Raw genomic sequence first — 20,487 nt, forward strand, 5'->3', positions numbered from 1 at the left:
AATCGTTATTTTAATTCACTGATTTGACTTTAAAAAAATCGAATATATTTTATATTTATATTTTATATTGATCAAAAACATTTTATCAGCAAGACATAGATGTATCTGTGTTGTTCGAGGTGTATGGGAAGCTGAACTGTTAACTCTGAAACAAATATCTTCATACAAGATTAAGAGTTTTTTGATATAATGATTCTTGAGTGTTGTTTCTAAAAGAACAATATAATCTGACGGAATTTAATGCATATATACATTAGGGGGTGACAGTTTGGCGGATAATATAATCAACTTAATGTACTTTTGACAAAAGTCAAAGTCACTTTTCCTAAAATAAGTGGAATTATGTACCTCAGCTTTTACATCAACTAGTTCTAGATTTATAATATTTCTCTTTCTATTAAAAATTTGAACGCTTGCTGATAAAAGATGTGTAAAATTAATGTTTAAGGCATATTATGTCCCAGAATGGCTTTTTTATATTCGGACAAAGTCCGTCTGTTATCAGTTTGACGTCCTGTACTTATTATTATATCAATGTTTTGCAGGCATTAAAAACATTTCTTTTTGCATTGAAAACTTAGAAACAACATAATTTTGCATGTTTACCAGTATTACTTAGGACGACTATTTTTTTTTGAAAGATACTTCATTTTTCTCAAAACTTTTCATTTTAGTGTAATTTCATAGCTCATTGGCCAATTATTTTTGTTTTCATTTGATACGTTTTTTTTCTTCTTTATTAATTGTTTTGTTGGGATTTTTTATTGTTTTTGTTTTGATTTTTTGTGGGGGGGGAGGGTATGATTTAGTAATTTGTATGGAGATTTTACATTTTGCTAACTCTTTTACATTTATCGCCACTTTCTGTAGGCTACAAGTTACACGATAATTTTGTTACATACTGAAATGTTATTATAACTATTTTTTAACATTTAATTGGTGTTAGTGTTAAAAATAATTCTTTATCAAATAGGGTTGTAGTATTTCAAATGAATCGTAACACATTTACTTTGGTAAATCAACCTATTTTATTGTTAAAAAACAAAGAAAGACGTAAAAAAAGGAAAAACACTTATCAAAGAATTACTACCCTATACATTTGTTTTAAGTAATCTCAAGATTTACAACACTTATTACATATTGACCTTATCTCATGTAAGAAAAGCTTAGTCGATGTAAAGTTAATGTGTAAAGTGGACCGTCATCGTTTCAAATAAAGGAATATGGTTATGAACTAGACAAACGGGTAGAAGAACATAAATAGTAACCAGGGGAATGTCTATAAAACTTAAAAGAAATACAATACTGCTCATTTGTCGAAAAGAATTAAAGTTTACTAATTTATTTTTAGTCGTCGTAATTACATCACGATTTCTATTATAATCAGGCATAAAGTATTAAAAATATTGAAACAAAAAAGAAACCATATCGCGACACAGTTACATATGTGCAATACCCTAATTATTTATTCGTATTAATTCAATTTAATCGTTAAATGGTATTTAATAACGAAATAAAAGTACATAATTATATGTACAAAATAAGATACAATAAATCTTTTCAAATTCAGGTCACTAATTAATCCAGCTTATATAAAAAGCGATATATTTTTTATTGAAAGAATAAAGTGAGGTAAAACTAAGGTGAGGCTTTAAAAGGATTAAGAAAATAATTTCAACACAAAATATCACATTTTAGAAGATTAACCTGTATTTAATCTGATCAGATTTCTAAAGAACAAAAATATACCAATGTAAAGTTTAAATATCTCGAATGATTTTTAAACCCCTATATTTGGCACATGGTCTGGTGTTTTTAATCTAAGACCATGTAATAATACAAATAGGGTATCTACTAAAAGCCGTCTGATGTTTGAGTCGTGTTTGACAGATTGGACATATTGGACATATTTTGCTTAAGATGTAAATCTCAAATATTGATCGAGCTTGTGGATATACTCATTACAGGATACCTAGTCTTCGGTAAATATGGCGGATAAATTGTAATTATATATAATTATCTGTCTGCCGCTTCACTTAAAATAAATTATTAAAAATACTTCTATTAAAATAATTCTAAAATATGTACTAAAGAAATATTTACAAATTGACTATAACACTTATTTATTTACGTTTGTTTAGCTTGTGGCTTTAAAATTTATTCTAGAATTTATTCATATATTAAACGAGGAGTTAAATACCTAGATATTGGTATCTATATTACGGACATGAAGTTGAACATATACCCCAGTCCCGTCATGACAAAAAAACCTCACTGGAGTCCCTTTAAGGAGTGTAATGGGCAAAGAAAAACATTTATACTGAATTGACAAACTTGATACCAGTATAATTTTTTATGTTTGGCCTATATGTTTGTGCAGGCTCGGTTTCTAATTATTTTACAGAGCACTACAGTTCATAAAAAGACGATAACTACGATATTTAACAAAGCTTTAAAAGTAAAAGTATATTTTCTCTGGGTTTGATGGTAAAAATCAACATGAGGAGTTATGGAATATGTGTCTTAAATAAAATGCAAGTACATTAGCTAACAACTGAATACAGTTAATGTAGATTTTCATGTGTCATGATGACATGTGTTTAATAACTACTTTATCCCATCTGTCATCTCTTAATGCTTAGTTTCTATTAGATTTTATTGTTAAAATGCACAAGAAGATGTACTAGGCCAACTCAAAATATATATGCGAGTTAAGGTAAGGTAGTAAATGTAGGTAGGTTGGTAGCTAAACTATTTTTGAATCTTTTTATTTTATTTTTGATATATTTTCAATTGATATTATATTCTTATCCGAAGTAGTATGAATTTAAAAGAAAGAAAATTGTGATTGTTAAGCATATAACTAAGATTAAAAAAATGTTTAATTCAAGTTATACTCCAGTTTAATTATTTACAATCCAAGGATATTGAATGAGTGTAGGTTTAATAGTAAATTTATTGAACGAGTTAAATTTAAAAAAATTCTTTAATACGAAAAGGGCCCACTGTCGAAAGCATAATAATTTGTTCAAAAAAAGTATCGTTAACTTTAAAAGGGGCCCTTTAAACGCTTGTTTAAGAAAATAACACGGTCTTACGGTGTTTATTTCGCTATTTAAAAAACTTTTTAAAAAACCGTTTTGGATTTTTGAATAAGTAGGAATGACCCGGGAAGGGGGGCCGTAGCGTTAGTGTTTTAAAATAATTTATTTCGGAAATTTTTGGGAAAAAAAAACATTATAAGAACTGAAATATAAATCAAAATGCTTTTTTATTGTTTCTTTAAAAGGGTTTGTAAACTATATAATCGAGAGAGAAAACATAAAAGCCGCATATACAAGTAGTTCCTAACCAGTGTCTATTGGCAGTTTAACGCCGGTTTTTTCCTTCTTTGTCTATAGTGCAAAATCACGAGGAGTGTTAGAATTATATATAACACAAATGACGTCACGTCAATGTTATTACTTTCTATCAAATACCCTTGTATTCACCAGCTAAAAAAATTATATTTGTATAATAATTGATACTCATTAACAGACTGTTGCAATTTTAATAAAATAAAGGGAATTGAATGAGTGTAAATTCAAAACTGAGTTTACTGAACAAGCTGAACAAATCATATAATGCGGCTCCCTGACGAGCAAAACATCATTTCATTCAACGAGTTCAATTAATTTAGGAATGAACCTACACGAATATAAAAAACAACAACAATGTTTTTACATATACAAAATAATAATTGTACAGTAATTTAAGTTTTCATTAAATGATGATAGTGTAATTCTAACATTTAGTGTTTTTTTACGCTATGTATGTAATACGCAAATGTCGCCAAGTCAAAATAATATAATATGCATGGCCGTGCATTGCCATTTTTAAAGCGAAACAATGTATGTGATGAAGAGAAATGATATTAGTAGATGCAGTACTGCCCTAGTGGGTAAGGTAACATGAGGGGAAACAAACTATTTTATTTTAGGCCCTGAAATGAAACTCTTATGTGTAACGTGAAGTGTCAACTGTTAAACTTTTAATTTACCATCTAAGATTCTAAGTGCTGCTAGAAGACAATAAATTGCATGATACCCATTTATCTATGAAGTAACAACGTCCCACGTGACATTGGTCGTTTGTCAATATTAACACACTGTCATGCTATTCTTATGTTTTAAAGTAATAAGCAATTTGGTGAATTAACGGATTAATCCATTAGATGCATTCAATTTACTTTTCCTATTTTGTACTATAACTATAGGATTCGAAATATTCTCTTTATTTCTATCAGTAAACAAAGCATTTAATTCATTTCTCATTGATCTGCATTATGCGTTTTTTGTTTTTGTATTTTCCTTAAAATATAATAATTGGCTTCCGTTTAAAAAGGCGTGGATTTTGAATCACTAGTCATGTTTTTATATATATTATAAATTATGTTGTTTTGAAAAACTAACGTTACTGCAAAGAATATATACATATTAATGACAATTTTTCATTTGTTTTTTTCTAGCGTGTTAATCAAAACTCCGCGAGGATGGCTGTCCGGTATGTATTTGTCCTCATATTGTCGGTTGCGTACACGCAGGCACAGACAGGTCCCAACTTTTGTTCCTATAACGATGGTGTGTTCGAATGTGACTATGCAAGTATGGTTTCAACGTCAGACCGTCCTATCGACTTCAATGGCTTCAGTCAGGACCCACAACAAATAGAGATCACCGTCAATGGGTTCCTTCCATACTTTGGTATGTTTTTTGTTGTTTGATGGTTCTGATTTTTTAAATAGTTTTACTCGAGTTTGCTTATAAATTATGTACCCATTGGCCATCCCAATACGTTGATAAGTATTTTAAATATCCCCAACTTTTTACTTAAAGTTCCTATTTTTATACTCTCATTTTCACTCTCGCTTAATGGTATAACTCTTCACACAAGATTAAAAAAGATATTATTATTTTAAAGGTGACACAAAGGTTTTCACCAACTTCGACTCAATTGATAAAACAACGTTTGATAACAACTATCCGTCAACGTTAACGATCGACTGCGGTTTCGGCGGGAGTATGTTCATGACGGCGGGAGCATTCAACAACATGAGTCACGTACAGTACTTAAAGGTATCACGTGATATATATTTAAGGTTTTGAAATATAAAAACACAATGGCATTGTCTTAGTCATTTTAAAGATAAAAAAACTTCTAAAGTCATGGAACTTCACAATATCATTCACATTATTAAATATTTATATACAGAACTGACTGCAAACATGCCTTAGATAAGTTATAAACATCAATTTATAAATCTAATTATATTTTTAAATGCATTATGATTATTTTCCAATTTTATCCCCCTTGTTTAGATTCTTTAGACGCAGTATAGGATACCTTCTCAAACATTCATTTTAATTCTAATCACATAAAAAATCATTCAGTTTTACTCTAGATATCAATAAATCCGGTCTTTTTAAATTCTAGAACAATTACAATTTTTATATTGTCATTTAAGAGGTAGGTGATAAACACTATTGTTTGTTGTTGTTTTTCAGATAAGGAATTGTGACACATATTATATACCATCTCAGATGTTTACAGAGCTCAACAACCTCGACTTCTTTAGTTTCGAAGGAGGATCTATAGATGACATCGACCCAAATGGAATGTTTGGTCTCAGTGTGGAGAAGATGACCTTTGACTCACATACTATACCCAGAAACATGGGAAAGTTTGACTTGAAATACACTCCTTTCTCTACCAAGTCAGTACCACCAGGTCTCCTCTTCAACTGGAAAAATCTGTCAACTGTTGCTTTAGTGGTAAGCTTATTATGTGTCGGCGTGGCCCGGGGCTTTACGCACTAGACATGTAAATATATATATATATATAAATCGTTGACCATATGACTTCTTAATTATTTTGGTTGTTTTTGTTGGGGCTCATTATAATGTTGTTATCATATATAGTTACCTTTGAGGGCACAGACATATTCATAAACAAACAACTGTTGTGACGTGGCTTCTAATAAAAGTGATTGTTGTTGTTGTTGTTGAACTGCCGATCGAATAGCAACTTTCAAAATCAATAGTAATCACTTATTATTGCTTTTTAATACACTACCCATTTGATCTATAAACACCAGGAAAAGGTGAAACTGTAATCGTACACTGCTAAACAGTTAAATATTCATGCGCTTAAATAAAAAAGACATTTTTACAATTCTTTCGAGAATCGAACATTAAATTGTGAAAACAAGATAAATTTATCGTTTTAAGATATAGTTTTATATAGAAAATGGAAATGGAAATTTCAACAACCTTATATTTATTTAATAACAAAGATACAAGTTAAATAGTTCAGTTTGTTGACCCATTACTAGTTGAAGCTATTTATAGAAACATCTGGATCGCACCCATCTCAAACAATCACGCATATGTTGATATAACAGCCATATGACATGAATACGTAACTGAGTGGGCCTACATCACTTATTCCGCTAGTCGTGACATGTATTCTTGATTTAGACAATAATTAACCACGTGCCTTGATGTGTTATTTTGAACATCCCTAGAGTACACACATGATAGTACTAACTTTAGATATTTACTGTTGTTATAGTTATATACGTAAGGAACACGGAACATGTAAATGTCTCTTGAATGACTAAAAAAAACATCTAGCCAAATGATCGATGACAATATCTGTTTTATATTTGTCAAATATTCCATGTTAACAACAACATGCGTTCCAAGCGAGTATTTCAACTTTAGTCGCGGCACTAAAGATTTTTAAACGAACAAATAACTGACGAATACAGAACGAGGTTGACGTTCCCGTGATTTGTTTCAAAATGAAATGCTTAATTCAGTTCATTTTTCATTCAACGTTAAAATTCAATGTATACATTAAATATAAAAAAAAATGTTAATAAATCCACAAAATATATTTTACGAAATAATGTAAAGGTTTATAAATTCTGTAATAATTGTCTGCCTGTTTGGTTGGTTTTACGGCACATAAGCACACTTTAGGAATAAGAAAGCTGATTTTAGCTTACCTCGGATGTTGCAAAATTCAAAGCAAAATCAGGGGTCAAAACATTTTTATAACGGTCAAGCTATTAATATAAATCAACATATTTCAGGGCGCAGACTTGGAAACTATCTCCGCTGATGTGTTTACTTTCAACTCCAAGCTAACCCATATTGACCTGAGTGACAATACGTTCGTTTCCATACCAAGTGGAATATTTGACAGTACGTTTGCTTGATTTTTTATATTTGTTTATTACATTTGAAAATGAATCAGTTGTCACAAGAGCCACGAGATTACGTGCAAAAATTTCATGCCACTGTTTATCTACTATGAAACATGGGACTGTACTAATGGAATTGTTATAAAATAGGAATAATTGTTATCTAACAGGAAACAAGTTATAGTGTTTTGAGCAATATAACATAATCCCTCCCACGTCATTCTCTTTATTACAAACATATCCTTTGATATGTTTGCCTTAGTGCATTATTGTTTGATAATGTACACCAGTAAATGAGTTGATTATTGTATGTAAGAGTAGTAATTGGCGGCAAACAATTACAGTGTCCTTAACGAGTTAAAATATAATATACAAAATTGATAATAATTGTTTCATTATTCAATATAATCTGAGGAGCATATTAATTACTGTTGACGTCCCTTTTAGCGTTCAAGTTTTTATTTAAACAAATGGTCGCAATTCTTGCCTTTTGCTGTTAACACTGTTATATGAACAGATAATTGCAAATACAAAGTTATACAAGATTTGAATGAAAGATTTACATGATTTACATAAATATATATACATATAGACATCATTTGTTTGAAAGGAAGGTAAATTACCCCGATAATTTCATAGAATGTTGCGGAATAATAATAATAATTAGCAAGAAAAGCAACAAATCAATAATTAAAAATAATTCATTACATAAAAGTAATATTTATCATTCATTTTATTTCAGTAATCCATGGCATTATGTAAATATTTAGCAATCTTTATAAACTTTTTTCCTGATTATTAGATGAAAGTATAAAAGAAAAAAATCTGGAAAAAGTGATCATTTTATATTCTATTGAATATACAATATACAGTTTATATTCACTAAAACCAGATGAAGTAATTATCACATGATCATGTCAATTTATTTACCATGGATATGTCGCCCTTCATTACACTTTCTTTGTTGTCATTTTGAAGTAAGTTTCGGACGTTCCTATTTTTAGATTTAAATTCTCTATCCGGAGTGGACATTTACAACATACAGTGGACATGTAGCTGTGACAACACTTGGTTTGTGGATTATTCAGCAAAAAACAACATTTCAATGTCCGGAGACTACATGTGTAGCAATGTTGCAGGTACGTTTATTTTTCCAAAGGGGAAGATAAGAAGCCTTCAACATTTTTAATTTGCTGTTTTGGACAAAATGTAAGATATATGTTTCCCACTATTGTATCTTATGTACAATTACAACGAAAAAGTATCTCAAATGCCGGAGCTTTTTCATGTTTCGGCACGCCATACTGTAAAGTAAGCAATAATACATTAACTAAATAACAAACAAAAAACATGTTATACAATCATTTAGTTCTACCAATAATGAAATCCTTGCAACATCTTTTATTACAATGACTGCGCAATAATCATTTTAATAAACAGACTAATAAATACTTTATTTTAGAAACTAAAATACCGCAAGATTCTGCAACGTCTCTTTTCATTGGATAATTGTGACGTTTATATTATTAGATAAAAAATTGTTGGTTATATGGCCCTATATAAACGGCTATTTGCAAATATAACCCGATCCGATGGCAAGGGTTATATTACAAACAGCCGTTTATATACAACCGTATATAAAACCTGTCAACAATCTTTATAACGAATTTTTAATACAGCAAGAGTCAAAAGTAAATTTCTTCATTAATCGACAGCAGCCGTGTATATAAAACAATATTAACGTCAGGATTATCCAATGAAAAGCAACGTTTCAAATTTGCAGTATTATAAAGTTTTAAATACTCGGCTGCTGTCAATTCATAAAAGTATTTGTCTCTAAAAGGGAAGTTTGCTCTATTAAAATACGATATAAAGATTCCTGTCTGAATATATGGCCATATATAAAAGGTTGTTTACTATATGGCCATATAACCGGTAAAAAAATTATAACTTATAATATAGTGGGGTCTTAATAGTCACAATATTAAAAGTTTGTTGAGTTATTGTTTTGACTAAATACAATACATTTGCCTTAAAAATGTGTTTAGTCTAGAACAGACCATATGTGAACAGCATAAGGTTAAACAAACCTAGAGGTAATATTTAGGCGTTACATCTTTAAGCCTAGCAATAATATCAGGAAAAGTGCTTTCGTTCACAATGTTTGTTTCAAATTGCTTCGTATCTTCACATGTTCATGTGATTTTTATATTTAATGATAATAAAAATTTTATACTGTGTATACCCATTGAAGAACATATTTGTGTAAAATTACAAATCTTAAGCGTGGAAGGCAGCTTGCATTTTCAAGTGGTTTAATCAAACCGAGCTGGAAACATTTTAAAATTTGCCGTTTTTGGCGTTTGTTAGGGACCCTTCATTCACTATTTTGATATTTTAAAATGGAGTATCTTCTCCTGATTTGTAACAGAATCATCTTGTATTGACAGGTATGAGTGTATGGAAATACTACGAGGACAATTGTAGGATAGCCAATCTCTGCGATGGAACAATAGGTAAGAAAGGATAGCAATGATATATAATCAGCTACATAAGAAAGCCTTTCTGATTCACTAATACATCACCGATTTATTATTTTCACACTTGTCTTTGTGTATTTTCTTCTTCGTTTTATCTTCCAATAGTATAGGATTTTATAGCTTACATTGCAATCTTTCTATTTTTCACTATAATAGTTAACAATATATGTGAAATTGTAAGGGATTCCAATTATTGAGAAAGAATTTGTTGTAAAAATCAAAATTTAACCGTCATGTTTATAACAGGTAATGTCCATATCGAATATTTTTGACATATGATAAGCGAATGACAATGTTTTCGTTCATCAGTATAACATATATACCATTCAGAATTTTTGACTATAGTTTCTTCAAATGTGTGATGGTTAAATCATTTATTAACAGTTAGCAGTACTAAATCAACTTTTGAAAAACACCGTCTTCATTATTTAGTTGACTTTCCGTACATTTTCATTTACAAAAACAATGTATCAATAAAGACTAACTGCGGGTGACAAAAAGGGGTGCAATCCGCTTAATATGCAACAGAATTGGTTCACGTTGGGACAGAACATTCATTAAAAGAACAAAACATTCATAAAACCTTTATTTCCAAAATCTTACAAAGCAGTCTGTAAGAATTGCCATATAACGGCTAAAGCGAACAGAATGTCGTGTAGTTTCCCTTACAATGGAATATACACCATTTTCTTATACATATCGACCACGACCATGTGGCTACAGGGTGGCACCGTTTCAAGGAAGGAATTTCGGCATGCAGAACTCGGATAATGATTAAACTTGGTAAGGGTTTTGAATTTTACCTTTTTGCATATGTGTTCACACATTTTGATGACTTATGGTTTTATTATTCAAAACATTCTGTACCAAAACAAATGACAAACTGCATAATATAAAATCGTGTTCATGAAATTGTTTTTCACAATATGGACACATTGTCATTCGTTTACTAAGGTGAAACAAAACTTATTCACCGTCATACTAACACATCTATGGATGTTTTTGAATTCAAAATTTCTCAACAAACATTATAAGTGCTTGAGGATGTGAACGGTACCTTGTACTTTACTTTACTGTCTACTGTCAATGAACAAACTAAATTACACAGAGTCTGAAACTTTTTCATTTTTACTGCCTGATTAATGTTTTTTTAATAGCATTATGAGCTTTTTAATGTTTAGGAAAGGTATTGAAAGAAAACTTAATTAGTAAATTAAAAGTTGAAACTTTTTGAAAAGATATAACGTTGAACGACATTTGTTTGGATCGGCACCATTTTTGCTGCTTCAGCATCATTACCTTATTGTGCTAGAGCGCTTTAAAACAACATAACAAAAGGCACATGTTACCAACCGTTTATTTGTTACTTAACTCCTATATATGGCAATAAATGGTTATCGTGACAATAATTTTCATGACATCAAGCACATTAGACAGATACTTACCACATCATTTCACATGGCTATATTGATACGAATTAGGCTGATTTGTATGATGTCGCAATGATTTTCCTAATTTCTAACAACGTGTATTAACCAAAATCAGTGCACCTGTTTTAAAATAATCCTACGCAAAATGGTTCTGTTATGACGTCCGTTTATTTTCTTTATTTATATTTATATTTTGCTAAATGTATGACGTATGACTCTTTTATACATTCAAATATCCAAATACACATATGTTACATGAAATAATAGTAGGTTGAATTGTTTGTATTTAGTAATGATTTTTTGATTGTTTTGTTTTAAATAGAAGGAATCGGTATGTTGAGGGATTGCTTTTGCTTAAAGAACACCTCAACATGTAAAATGTTTAAAAAGCTGCTTAAACCGATGCTTGAGGGCATAAACCGGGGCTGGCAATTTTCAGTATCGTGCATAAACAGGCAGTTTAATAAAAATTCTGGAAACAAAGTGATCCCGAGGTCGCAACATTTTCAATCCTGCCGTTGTGGACGTTCTTAAGGGATTTGGTTTTTCTCTCTAGTTGAATGTGCCAAAGCATGTAGTAGTTACATTTTGCATCTCTCTAAATCTATCTATTTCTTTTAAATGAGTGAATAGTACCACAAAAAAAAAATCAAAGCTTTTGCATATGAATCGAAATTTATTTATCCCAATGTGCAAATATACATTATATACATATTAGCATTATATTAGCAGACTAGGATAGCCAGCCAACCCTATCAATTTTCTGTGACTCTACGCTCGTATTCTTTTTCATACTATTTTGATTTTTTGAAGATGGACGGATCTGTTGCATGTATAAAATTTATATCATGAGTCCACATTTCTTAGACGGACCAATATTTAAGTGATAAATATACAAATATGCAACATACATATACTGAATACAAATAAAAGTAATTCAAAAATCCGCGAAATAGTTAACAAGTTGTAGTATGATATCAACATTTTGGTACCCAATATTTATACTCATTTAAACTGAAGTTTTAAACAAACATTGTACAAATGATATAGTTTCTCTATCATAAAACGACAAGTTAAAACCGAATTCTCAAGAATAATCTTGGATAGGCAATAACAATTAGGAGAGTAAGGATTGACAATTATATTTCATCGCATACCCTTTCGCAGTAAAACTTGATATTTTTACAGTTACATTCTTAAACATTTATAAATTTAAAACATCATGATTACACAGTTTATAATGGCATAAGCTTATATGATTTTTAATTAAGCAATTGTTTTTGTGTTAACTAGACAAATGCTTATGAATGCTCATATGTGTTAGTTTGTAAATTACCATCCAACCTTTTGCTTTTACAGGGGCAGTAGTGTTAGGAAAGTGTCACACCCTCTTCGCTTTGCTTGCATACGCATGCGCACTCGTAGCCGTTATACTCGTCATAATTAGCTTGATTTTGATTGTCCATGTACGAAAACAAGATCAGCAGAAGAAACAGCGCAGAGGGAACGCTATAAAACGGTGGAATAAAGTACTTGACGCTGGAATAAGACTTAAAGACGTTCAAAAGATGTAATGTGTTCTAATGTGACGTCATTCAAGTAATTCAACAATTGACGTCACTCTTGAAATTCGATCCTGAACTCACTTTTTCATGACAATAATTGTGGACAATCATTTATTTTGGAAAAAAAAAACACAAAAAACACAAATAACAAACTGTAATTTGTCAATGAATAAAGTCCTCCGACGATTGTATGTATCGGAGTTTACTATCTGTGTACATCCCTAACACCATCTTTAACATCTATCATTTTTTCATATTTATTTTTCTTACATTGAATTGTTATTTTTTTGTATAAACACAATTCAAAATATGATAATCGTTTTTGTAACAAACACGGTTTGAACAGTTATCACTGGTCACGAAGAGAATAAAAGAAATATTTTGCAGGCAGCTTGTAAATAGAAGACATTTGTGCAAGAAAATTATCTAATGAATTAATAACTTATGTCAATTTAAACACATTCTGGTTCATGTTGCAGTACATCTTTTCACAGAGCAAACACCTTTTGCCAGACAAAGCTTATTATTTTTGTCGTGTGGCGATTCTTGGAACTGTGGTTAAATCTGTTGTATGCAGTTGTTATAAATACCGTCGTTGTAAAGAGGTCATTGCTATGGAGACGGTTGCTATACAGAGGGTACATTATGTTGTTTATATGCTGTTACTGTAACGAGAACTTTTGTACTTTGTGCATTATTTTCTAATAAATCGTTTTAAGGTTATGATATGCAATACTTTTATCTTTTAACATTTTAGTTTATTCTCTTTCTAAATAGTCATTTGTAAATATCATTCGCATCGGATATTTTCCTCACATTGCAAATATGCTTTTTTTCACGTTAAATTGATTGATCACTTGGAAACATTCTATGTTATTTTTTCAGAGTTTATTTTTGACACAGATAAGGGAATTTTATGATGTTAAACGTGAACATTTTGTTTATAAAACTATGACGATTTTCAGAACTTAATATTAAAGTATTTTGAAAAAAAAAATAGTGTTTTTTTCTAAATGCATACATTCTTCCACTTTATCCCAAATGATATATTTATTTAAAAGAAATTCAACATTTTAACGAATTATCGTGTAAGTGTATTAAGTGAAAGTCAAGGATCCATTTGGAAAATTTAATATGACAATTAAATGATAAACCAAAATTTAATTTAGTATTATTTTGCCTCCTGGAGGCAACCTATTCAAATCAAACGACCAGTGCAAAACACATCAGCCGTTGGGTTATAGTCTGCACTGATCGCTATTCAGTCAAATAATACTTTGAAATTTTCCCTAAAATGATAAATACCTATTTGATATGATAGCATGGTATGGGTAAAGCATCAGCGATTGTACATATCTATATAAAAAGGCAAGTAATAATAAAAATATAATTGAGCCGCGTCACGACAAAACCAAAATGATGGGTTTGCGACCATCATGGATCCAGACCAGCCTGCGCATCCACAGTAGTTTCTCTGTACGCGAACAGCATATATCCTCATTCCTGATCAGACTGCGCAGACGCGCAGGCAGGTCTGGATCCATGCTGGTCGCAAACCCACTATGTTGGTTTTGTCATGACACGGCTCATATGTTATCTAAGCATATCTAAGTAATAAAAAAATAAGTAAATAAAACGCATATCATACTTCATCAGCCCTTGGTTTCATTTACAGCATAAAGAAAAATAATAACAAATCCTTATTAAACTTTATCTGGTCTCTCTTTCATTTGACTGACTTCCGTATCAAATTAAAGGGACTCCACTGAGGTTTTTTGACATGATGGGACTGAAAATATTTTTTCCAGATAAATGTACCATTTGATGTAGGTTTAGACCACTAATCTTTGTGCAAAATTTCAGATCATTGCCGCACTAAGTTTTTCCAGAATAATTATTCAAATTGTAAAAAATGACCCAAAATGAAAAGCGTTTAAACGCTTTTCACTCAAATCGGACTAAGGAAAGCATAAAAATACGATTTTCAATTTATTTCAAAGTATATTTCTTAACTATCTTTGTATATATTTCTCTTTAAAGTGCCCCAGCTCATTTAAGTAAGAAATTCAAATGTTATGTTTTTAGGCTTTTAAACCTCAGTGGAGTCCCTTTAATGTTTAGTTAATTCATTGTGCCGTGCTACCATACCATAGTGCCTGGATCAAAATTTGTTTAATTTAACAGCTATATACTCGTACAATTGTATTAAATATTGTATTCAACAATGGATAAAAACCGCATTATAACCTCATAATGTAAGAACATATTTATAATTTATATTATCGAACCGACAATGTCTTGACTCTATTTTTTTTTCTACATGTATTTCAAGGTTTTTATGCGCATCTTGTTCGAAAATGACATAGAAGTGTACCAGATTCTGCTGGTATTCAAACACATGATACATGTCTTTGTCAAGAATTGCAAATTATCTTGTATATTGTAGATAATGACTCAAATTATCATGTATATAGTAGACAATTACTACCATTTAAGTTGTTATATAACTATAATTGTGATAATTTGTCACCATGGCAACCGGCTGTTGCATGTTCTTTGTGTTCTTATTTTAGATTGACTTACGTGATGTTTTTGCAATATATGCACTATTTGGAGTCATGTATAATGTAAAAGATAAATTTATATAACGTTGTTGTCAGCTTATTTTCACCTTTGTAGCATTGACGTACGCAACAGTGATGTAAACAGTTATTTAGTTAACTTCCGTTTTAATATTTACTCAGTATCAAATGATTGGTCTATATTTATATATACCACCGATATCAAACTATGTATGGTGAATATGGTAAGTCTACATCATTTCTAGCAGTCAGTAAACATCAACAAATACATAAGAGATTGTTTTGAGTCATGAATTCATCTTTCTTTGTTATTGTTGCGCGTGATGATGTTAAAGCTTTAAAGTTAAACACTAAAACAATTGCAATACATGTTACTTTACTATTACAATACATGCGGTAATAATGAGGTTTTATAATAGCTAAAAAGAGGTTACATCATTATGACAATATGTGTGGTGATATAGATGTAACGGGACTACAGCAATATTGTTATACATAACATTATAAAATATGCAATGTTTTTTTGATAAATAGTCTTCGCTGTTACAATGAAGCCAATAAATAAATAAAATGAATAAAAAAACATAATTTTTCTTAAAGGAATATGTTGAAGATAGTTTTGTTTATAGTTACTAGATGAGACATGTATAAAAAATCACATGTCATGTTTCGAGAATAGTATTTTATGAATGAAATATTTAACGGCTTTGTTTTTCCCCTTTTTTCTACAGAAGTAAGGGCTATTTCATGTTTGACAAATGAAACCTATTTCTTTGATAAGTAAATTGATCTCAAGGCTGAATAGACGGAGATATATGATAAACTTGTCGGTATATTTGATCATATTTAAATCCAAAAACTTTTTTTTTTTGGCGTATCTAAAACATTTTACATGAAAAATGAGAGACTGATATTATAATGATTTAAACGCAACAGATTCTTTCTAATAATCAATAACTTTAACTGCCACACTTATGATCTTAGCATTTCATTTGATACCGATAATTATCCAAATTGTTTTAATGAAAAGCGTTTTTTCAAAGTTGACCTAATAATATATGCAAAAATGATGTATTAAAGATATTCTGGGATAAAATTCATAAAGAAATCAGTAAATGATGCAAATTGTCCATTTTTTATAATTATGGTAATTCTTCGGGGGTTTTTTCCAGGGAATAAAATAATAAAGAATATTATTCTATAAAAGGAATACAGGATTGAAAACAAACTCACATTATTGTTATTGAGTTATTGTATACCCGTGATAAATAATTAAATATCTGTTGTTTTTTTTGTTTTTGTTTTTTTGCAAGCTCAAGTGAAATTGGAATACAAAAGCAGCACATGTACCTACGGACAGTAGCGTAGTTAGAGACTTAAAAAGACGTAATTCTTGTTACCAAAGGGGATCAATTTCATTTATCCTTCATTATAAGGAGTAATTGTTGAATTACTTTCTGGTTTATTGTTTATCATTTATTTACTTCATGATAAAGGGGTTTCAAAGCTTTACTTATCAACATTGATATTGAAATTTTCTAGCAGGCTGACTGTTTTCTGTTAACAATGACTTATCTTTTTAAAACTCATTTTTATAACTTACAAGCTTTCTGACAGAACTGTTTTCCTTTTCAACAGCGGAAATACATAAAATCCAAAAGAATTTTCCGTATTTCCACAGTTTGTGAAGATCACGTCCTGAAATCACTAATATATGCATTTGATGTTATATATAGAGGATATTGAATGAGTGTAAGTTCAATCCTGAATTTATTGCAAGAGTTGAATAAATTATATTATTTTATTCAATGAGTTTAATAAATTCAGCAATGAACTTAACACAAATTCAATATTCAGTTTATCACAAACCCAAAATAAAGATCGTTTAGAGTGAAATAAGAGTTTTTTTTTCATTAGCGCGCCTATAGTATGACGCTTACATTTAGCGCTTCATTACAATTTGTTTGTATAACGGTAATGACGTCACGTCAAAATATAAACTTCACGATATAAACCCATCTCTTGATATGTCACCATCTCTATCTCTGTCAAACCGCCGTGATCAAACAGTTCTTCTTCGATGCCGAATTGGACACACTAAAATTACCCACTCTTATCTCCTCACAAATGACAATGCCCCTTTCTGTGTAGGTTGTAATGAAAATTTTACTGTCAAGCATTTTCTTCTTGAATGTCATGATTTTTCACAGGCCCGTAATAGATTTTATTCTGTAAATTCACTCAAAGAACTTTTTAATACAATTCCATCAGAAAAAAACATAATTGATTATTTAAAAGAGATAAATTTGTATTCTAGGATCTAATTGGCTCATTTCTATTGTCATTTACAATGTTTTACATAATATTTTAAGCCTATTATAGCATTCGGCACGATATGGCCAGTTATGTGTTGACGTGCCGTAAAAATCCAAACAAACAAAAACGTCAAAATATATGCACGGCCGTGCAATACCATATTTATGGAGACGCAAAATCAACACGGGTGTGTGATAAATATATATATATGCATACGTCTGTTTAAATCTATTATTTAAGAAAAACAATATTTTGCTTTGATTAAAATTGATACATATTAGGATTATGAAACATTCCACGATTTTAAGACCCTCTTGACAGCAATTAAACAATTTCTCGAAAACAGTTTTCTTAATATAAATTTAATGTATCTGTATTAAGATATAGAAATTATATGTCCCTTTATATTGTTATATTTATTTATTTTGTATTTTTCTTCGGTGTGTGTTCTATTTTATCTTTAGGATTTGTGGTTCGTTCAAAACAACGTTTTAAGTATAAATCATAACAGCCATGTATAACAAACTTTAATATCTAAAGAACATGTACGTTAACGAACTTAACTTTCATAAATGAAAAGACTTGTAAAATTATATAGCCACGGGATTATCTTATATAACGCAAAGTAGGTTACATGTTTTTCTTTTGACCGTTATGTACTATATAAAGATTTAAATAATCTTTTAATTCCTACATTATTTATTGATTGCTAGAAAAGCAGAAGTGTGTCACGTAGAATATTTTATGATATAGAGGATATTAGTTAAGTTCAGTGTAAGAGCCGAAAATTGATCACCGAGTGAGCACAAAAAGGTATATTTCACGAGTGGCGCAGCCACGAGTGAAATATAAACTTTTGTTGTTAACAAGGTGAAATATATTTTGATTTTACACTAAACTAAACAAATTTTCCTTTCATTATATGCAAAAAAACAACTTTTAAAAGGTCATTTAACCTAATACTAAATGAAAAGCGCGCCAAATATTATAAACGTGACGTCATTGACGTCTCTTCTTTAAGTTGGTTTCCACTACTGTGCACGCTGGTATTTCACTGAAACAATGAAGGGGCTTAAACTCAAAACAGTGAAATTATCATATATAAGTTTTATATCACTGATATATTTCTATAAACTACCGAAAAATCATATAATAAAGGGGCGTATCTTATAATTAGGAACATAATTACTAGATGTTAATCCTGTAAAATGAGATAATAATATCGTAATTACGAGATGGTGCGTTCGTGACCTAGTAGTTAAGGTCGTTTACTATATCATATGCCCCTTGTCAGAAATTATGTAAGCAGGGGTCCCTAAGCTCTTCGTCCGCCAGTAAAGTTTGAAAGTCGCCATATGACATCTACTGTGTTTGAGCGACGTACAACCCAACAACATTAACAACAACAGCAGCAATAACACGAAACAATGATAACGAAATACTTATTGTAATACTCACTGAGTAATGGATATTAGAATAATTGTTGCAAGTATATACAGATTCGCATTGAAAATACGGGCAACCCTATGTTAAATGTCACCTGTTAAAAAAAATGTTGGCATCAATTGAAAAAAATCCATTTTCAAAAAAGTTTAATGGTTAGATTTAAAGTAAAACATTTATTATACGAGAGAAGATTTATATTTAAAAGCACCAGAAATGGCAGCTATTTAAGGCTTGTCTTTTCTCTTCGTATGTTTCGTTATCATATGTACGGCTTTGTTTTAAATGACAAAAAAATAGAAAATGCAATGCAAACTGATGACAGATCGTCGTATGTACATAATTAAAAAAGATAAAAAATTAACATAAGTCAATTACCTGTTGTTTTTTTTAATTGCAGGGATTGTATTGCTCAAGAAATGTCTCACGTTGTTTGGAATGCTAGCATTTGGTTGTGCCTTTCTCGCGCTGGTCATAGCAATTGTGTGTCTAGGTCTAATAATATGTATGCGTAAACAGTCCGGACAAACAAAGAATCGACAGGCTAAAGCACGTGGCAGATGGAACAAAGTCAAGGACATAGGAAGGCTGAAATTAAACCTGAAAAAATAGAGGAAAATTTGTTTGATTGAATATAATCTGTATCCCATTTCGTTAATGTTACAGACATTTAATATGAGTGATGTGAAAACATCCACGTTTTCGTATACATGTATTAAATTTTTTTAGCTATAAAAGAATGGATAGATTTAAGTTTACTTTATTAGTAATAAATATACAAGTACGTGATTTACAAAACAAATCTTTAATTGTTCATGTTTCAAGTATGAAAATGTGTCTTAACAAATATATTTGGATCAGGTATTTAGGGGTTTACTTTTATAAATACGTGTCTTTGTTTCGGAAAAATGTGTTAATTAAAACATAACCTTGATTCTTTATTTAAATTTTGTACTACATTTTCAATAGATGAGGTCACTTCAGTTAAAGTCTTAGCCTGGGATTCAGGCGTTGATATTTTGTGCTTATTCATTACAGACGCGCTTTAACATACTCGATCGTCATAGATAGCACAACATCTCTGGTTTTGATAGTATCGATTTGCCGAACAAAAGCACATAAACAATCATCAGACTGGAACCCAGGCTACGAAACTCCATGTTTTGTTTTGTGCAAAATTTGTACGAATTGAAACTCACACACTATTGTTCACCGAGTCCAATCGTTCACTATGTTTTCCAGGCGGAGAACGCATGAAGAGATCAATTTTACAGGTGGAAAACCGATACTTGATTAGAAATTGTCTTCAATTTCTTTGAAATGCATATTTCACAAAATTTTATAGCCTATTTTTATCTCGTATGA

The 20,487-nt window shown here is 30.4% G+C and overlaps 1 protein-coding gene across 2 annotated transcripts; it reads left to right on the forward strand.

Moving 5' to 3' along the window:
- The first annotated feature begins 1,873 nt into the window (after positions 1 to 1,873).
- On the forward strand, positions 1,874 to 20,376 carry LOC132731527 (leucine-rich repeat transmembrane protein FLRT3-like). Of its 2 annotated transcripts, none has more exons than XM_060717728.1 (8): positions 1,874 to 1,982; positions 4,508 to 4,742; positions 4,960 to 5,114; positions 5,544 to 5,810; positions 7,136 to 7,247; positions 8,251 to 8,385; positions 9,697 to 9,762; positions 19,523 to 20,376. In XM_060717728.1, the coding sequence occupies exons 2-8, from the start codon at positions 4,532 to 4,534 to the stop codon at positions 19,732 to 19,734; spliced, it is 1,158 nt and encodes a 385-aa protein (XP_060573711.1). In that variant the 5' UTR covers positions 1,874 to 1,982; positions 4,508 to 4,531; the 3' UTR covers positions 19,735 to 20,376. The 2 variants fall into 2 exon arrangements, with proteins under 2 accessions (XP_060573711.1, XP_060573705.1); XM_060717722.1 differs by lacking the exon at positions 19,523 to 20,376 and adding an exon at positions 12,576 to 12,837.
- The last annotated feature ends 111 nt before the right edge of the window (positions 20,377 to 20,487 follow it).

This window comes from Ruditapes philippinarum, unplaced genomic scaffold (genome assembly GCF_026571515.1).
Source record: "Ruditapes philippinarum isolate M1 unplaced genomic scaffold, ASM2657151v2 ctg833_1_1_1_1, whole genome shotgun sequence".
Lineage (NCBI taxonomy): Eukaryota > Metazoa > Mollusca > Bivalvia > Venerida > Veneridae > Ruditapes > Ruditapes philippinarum.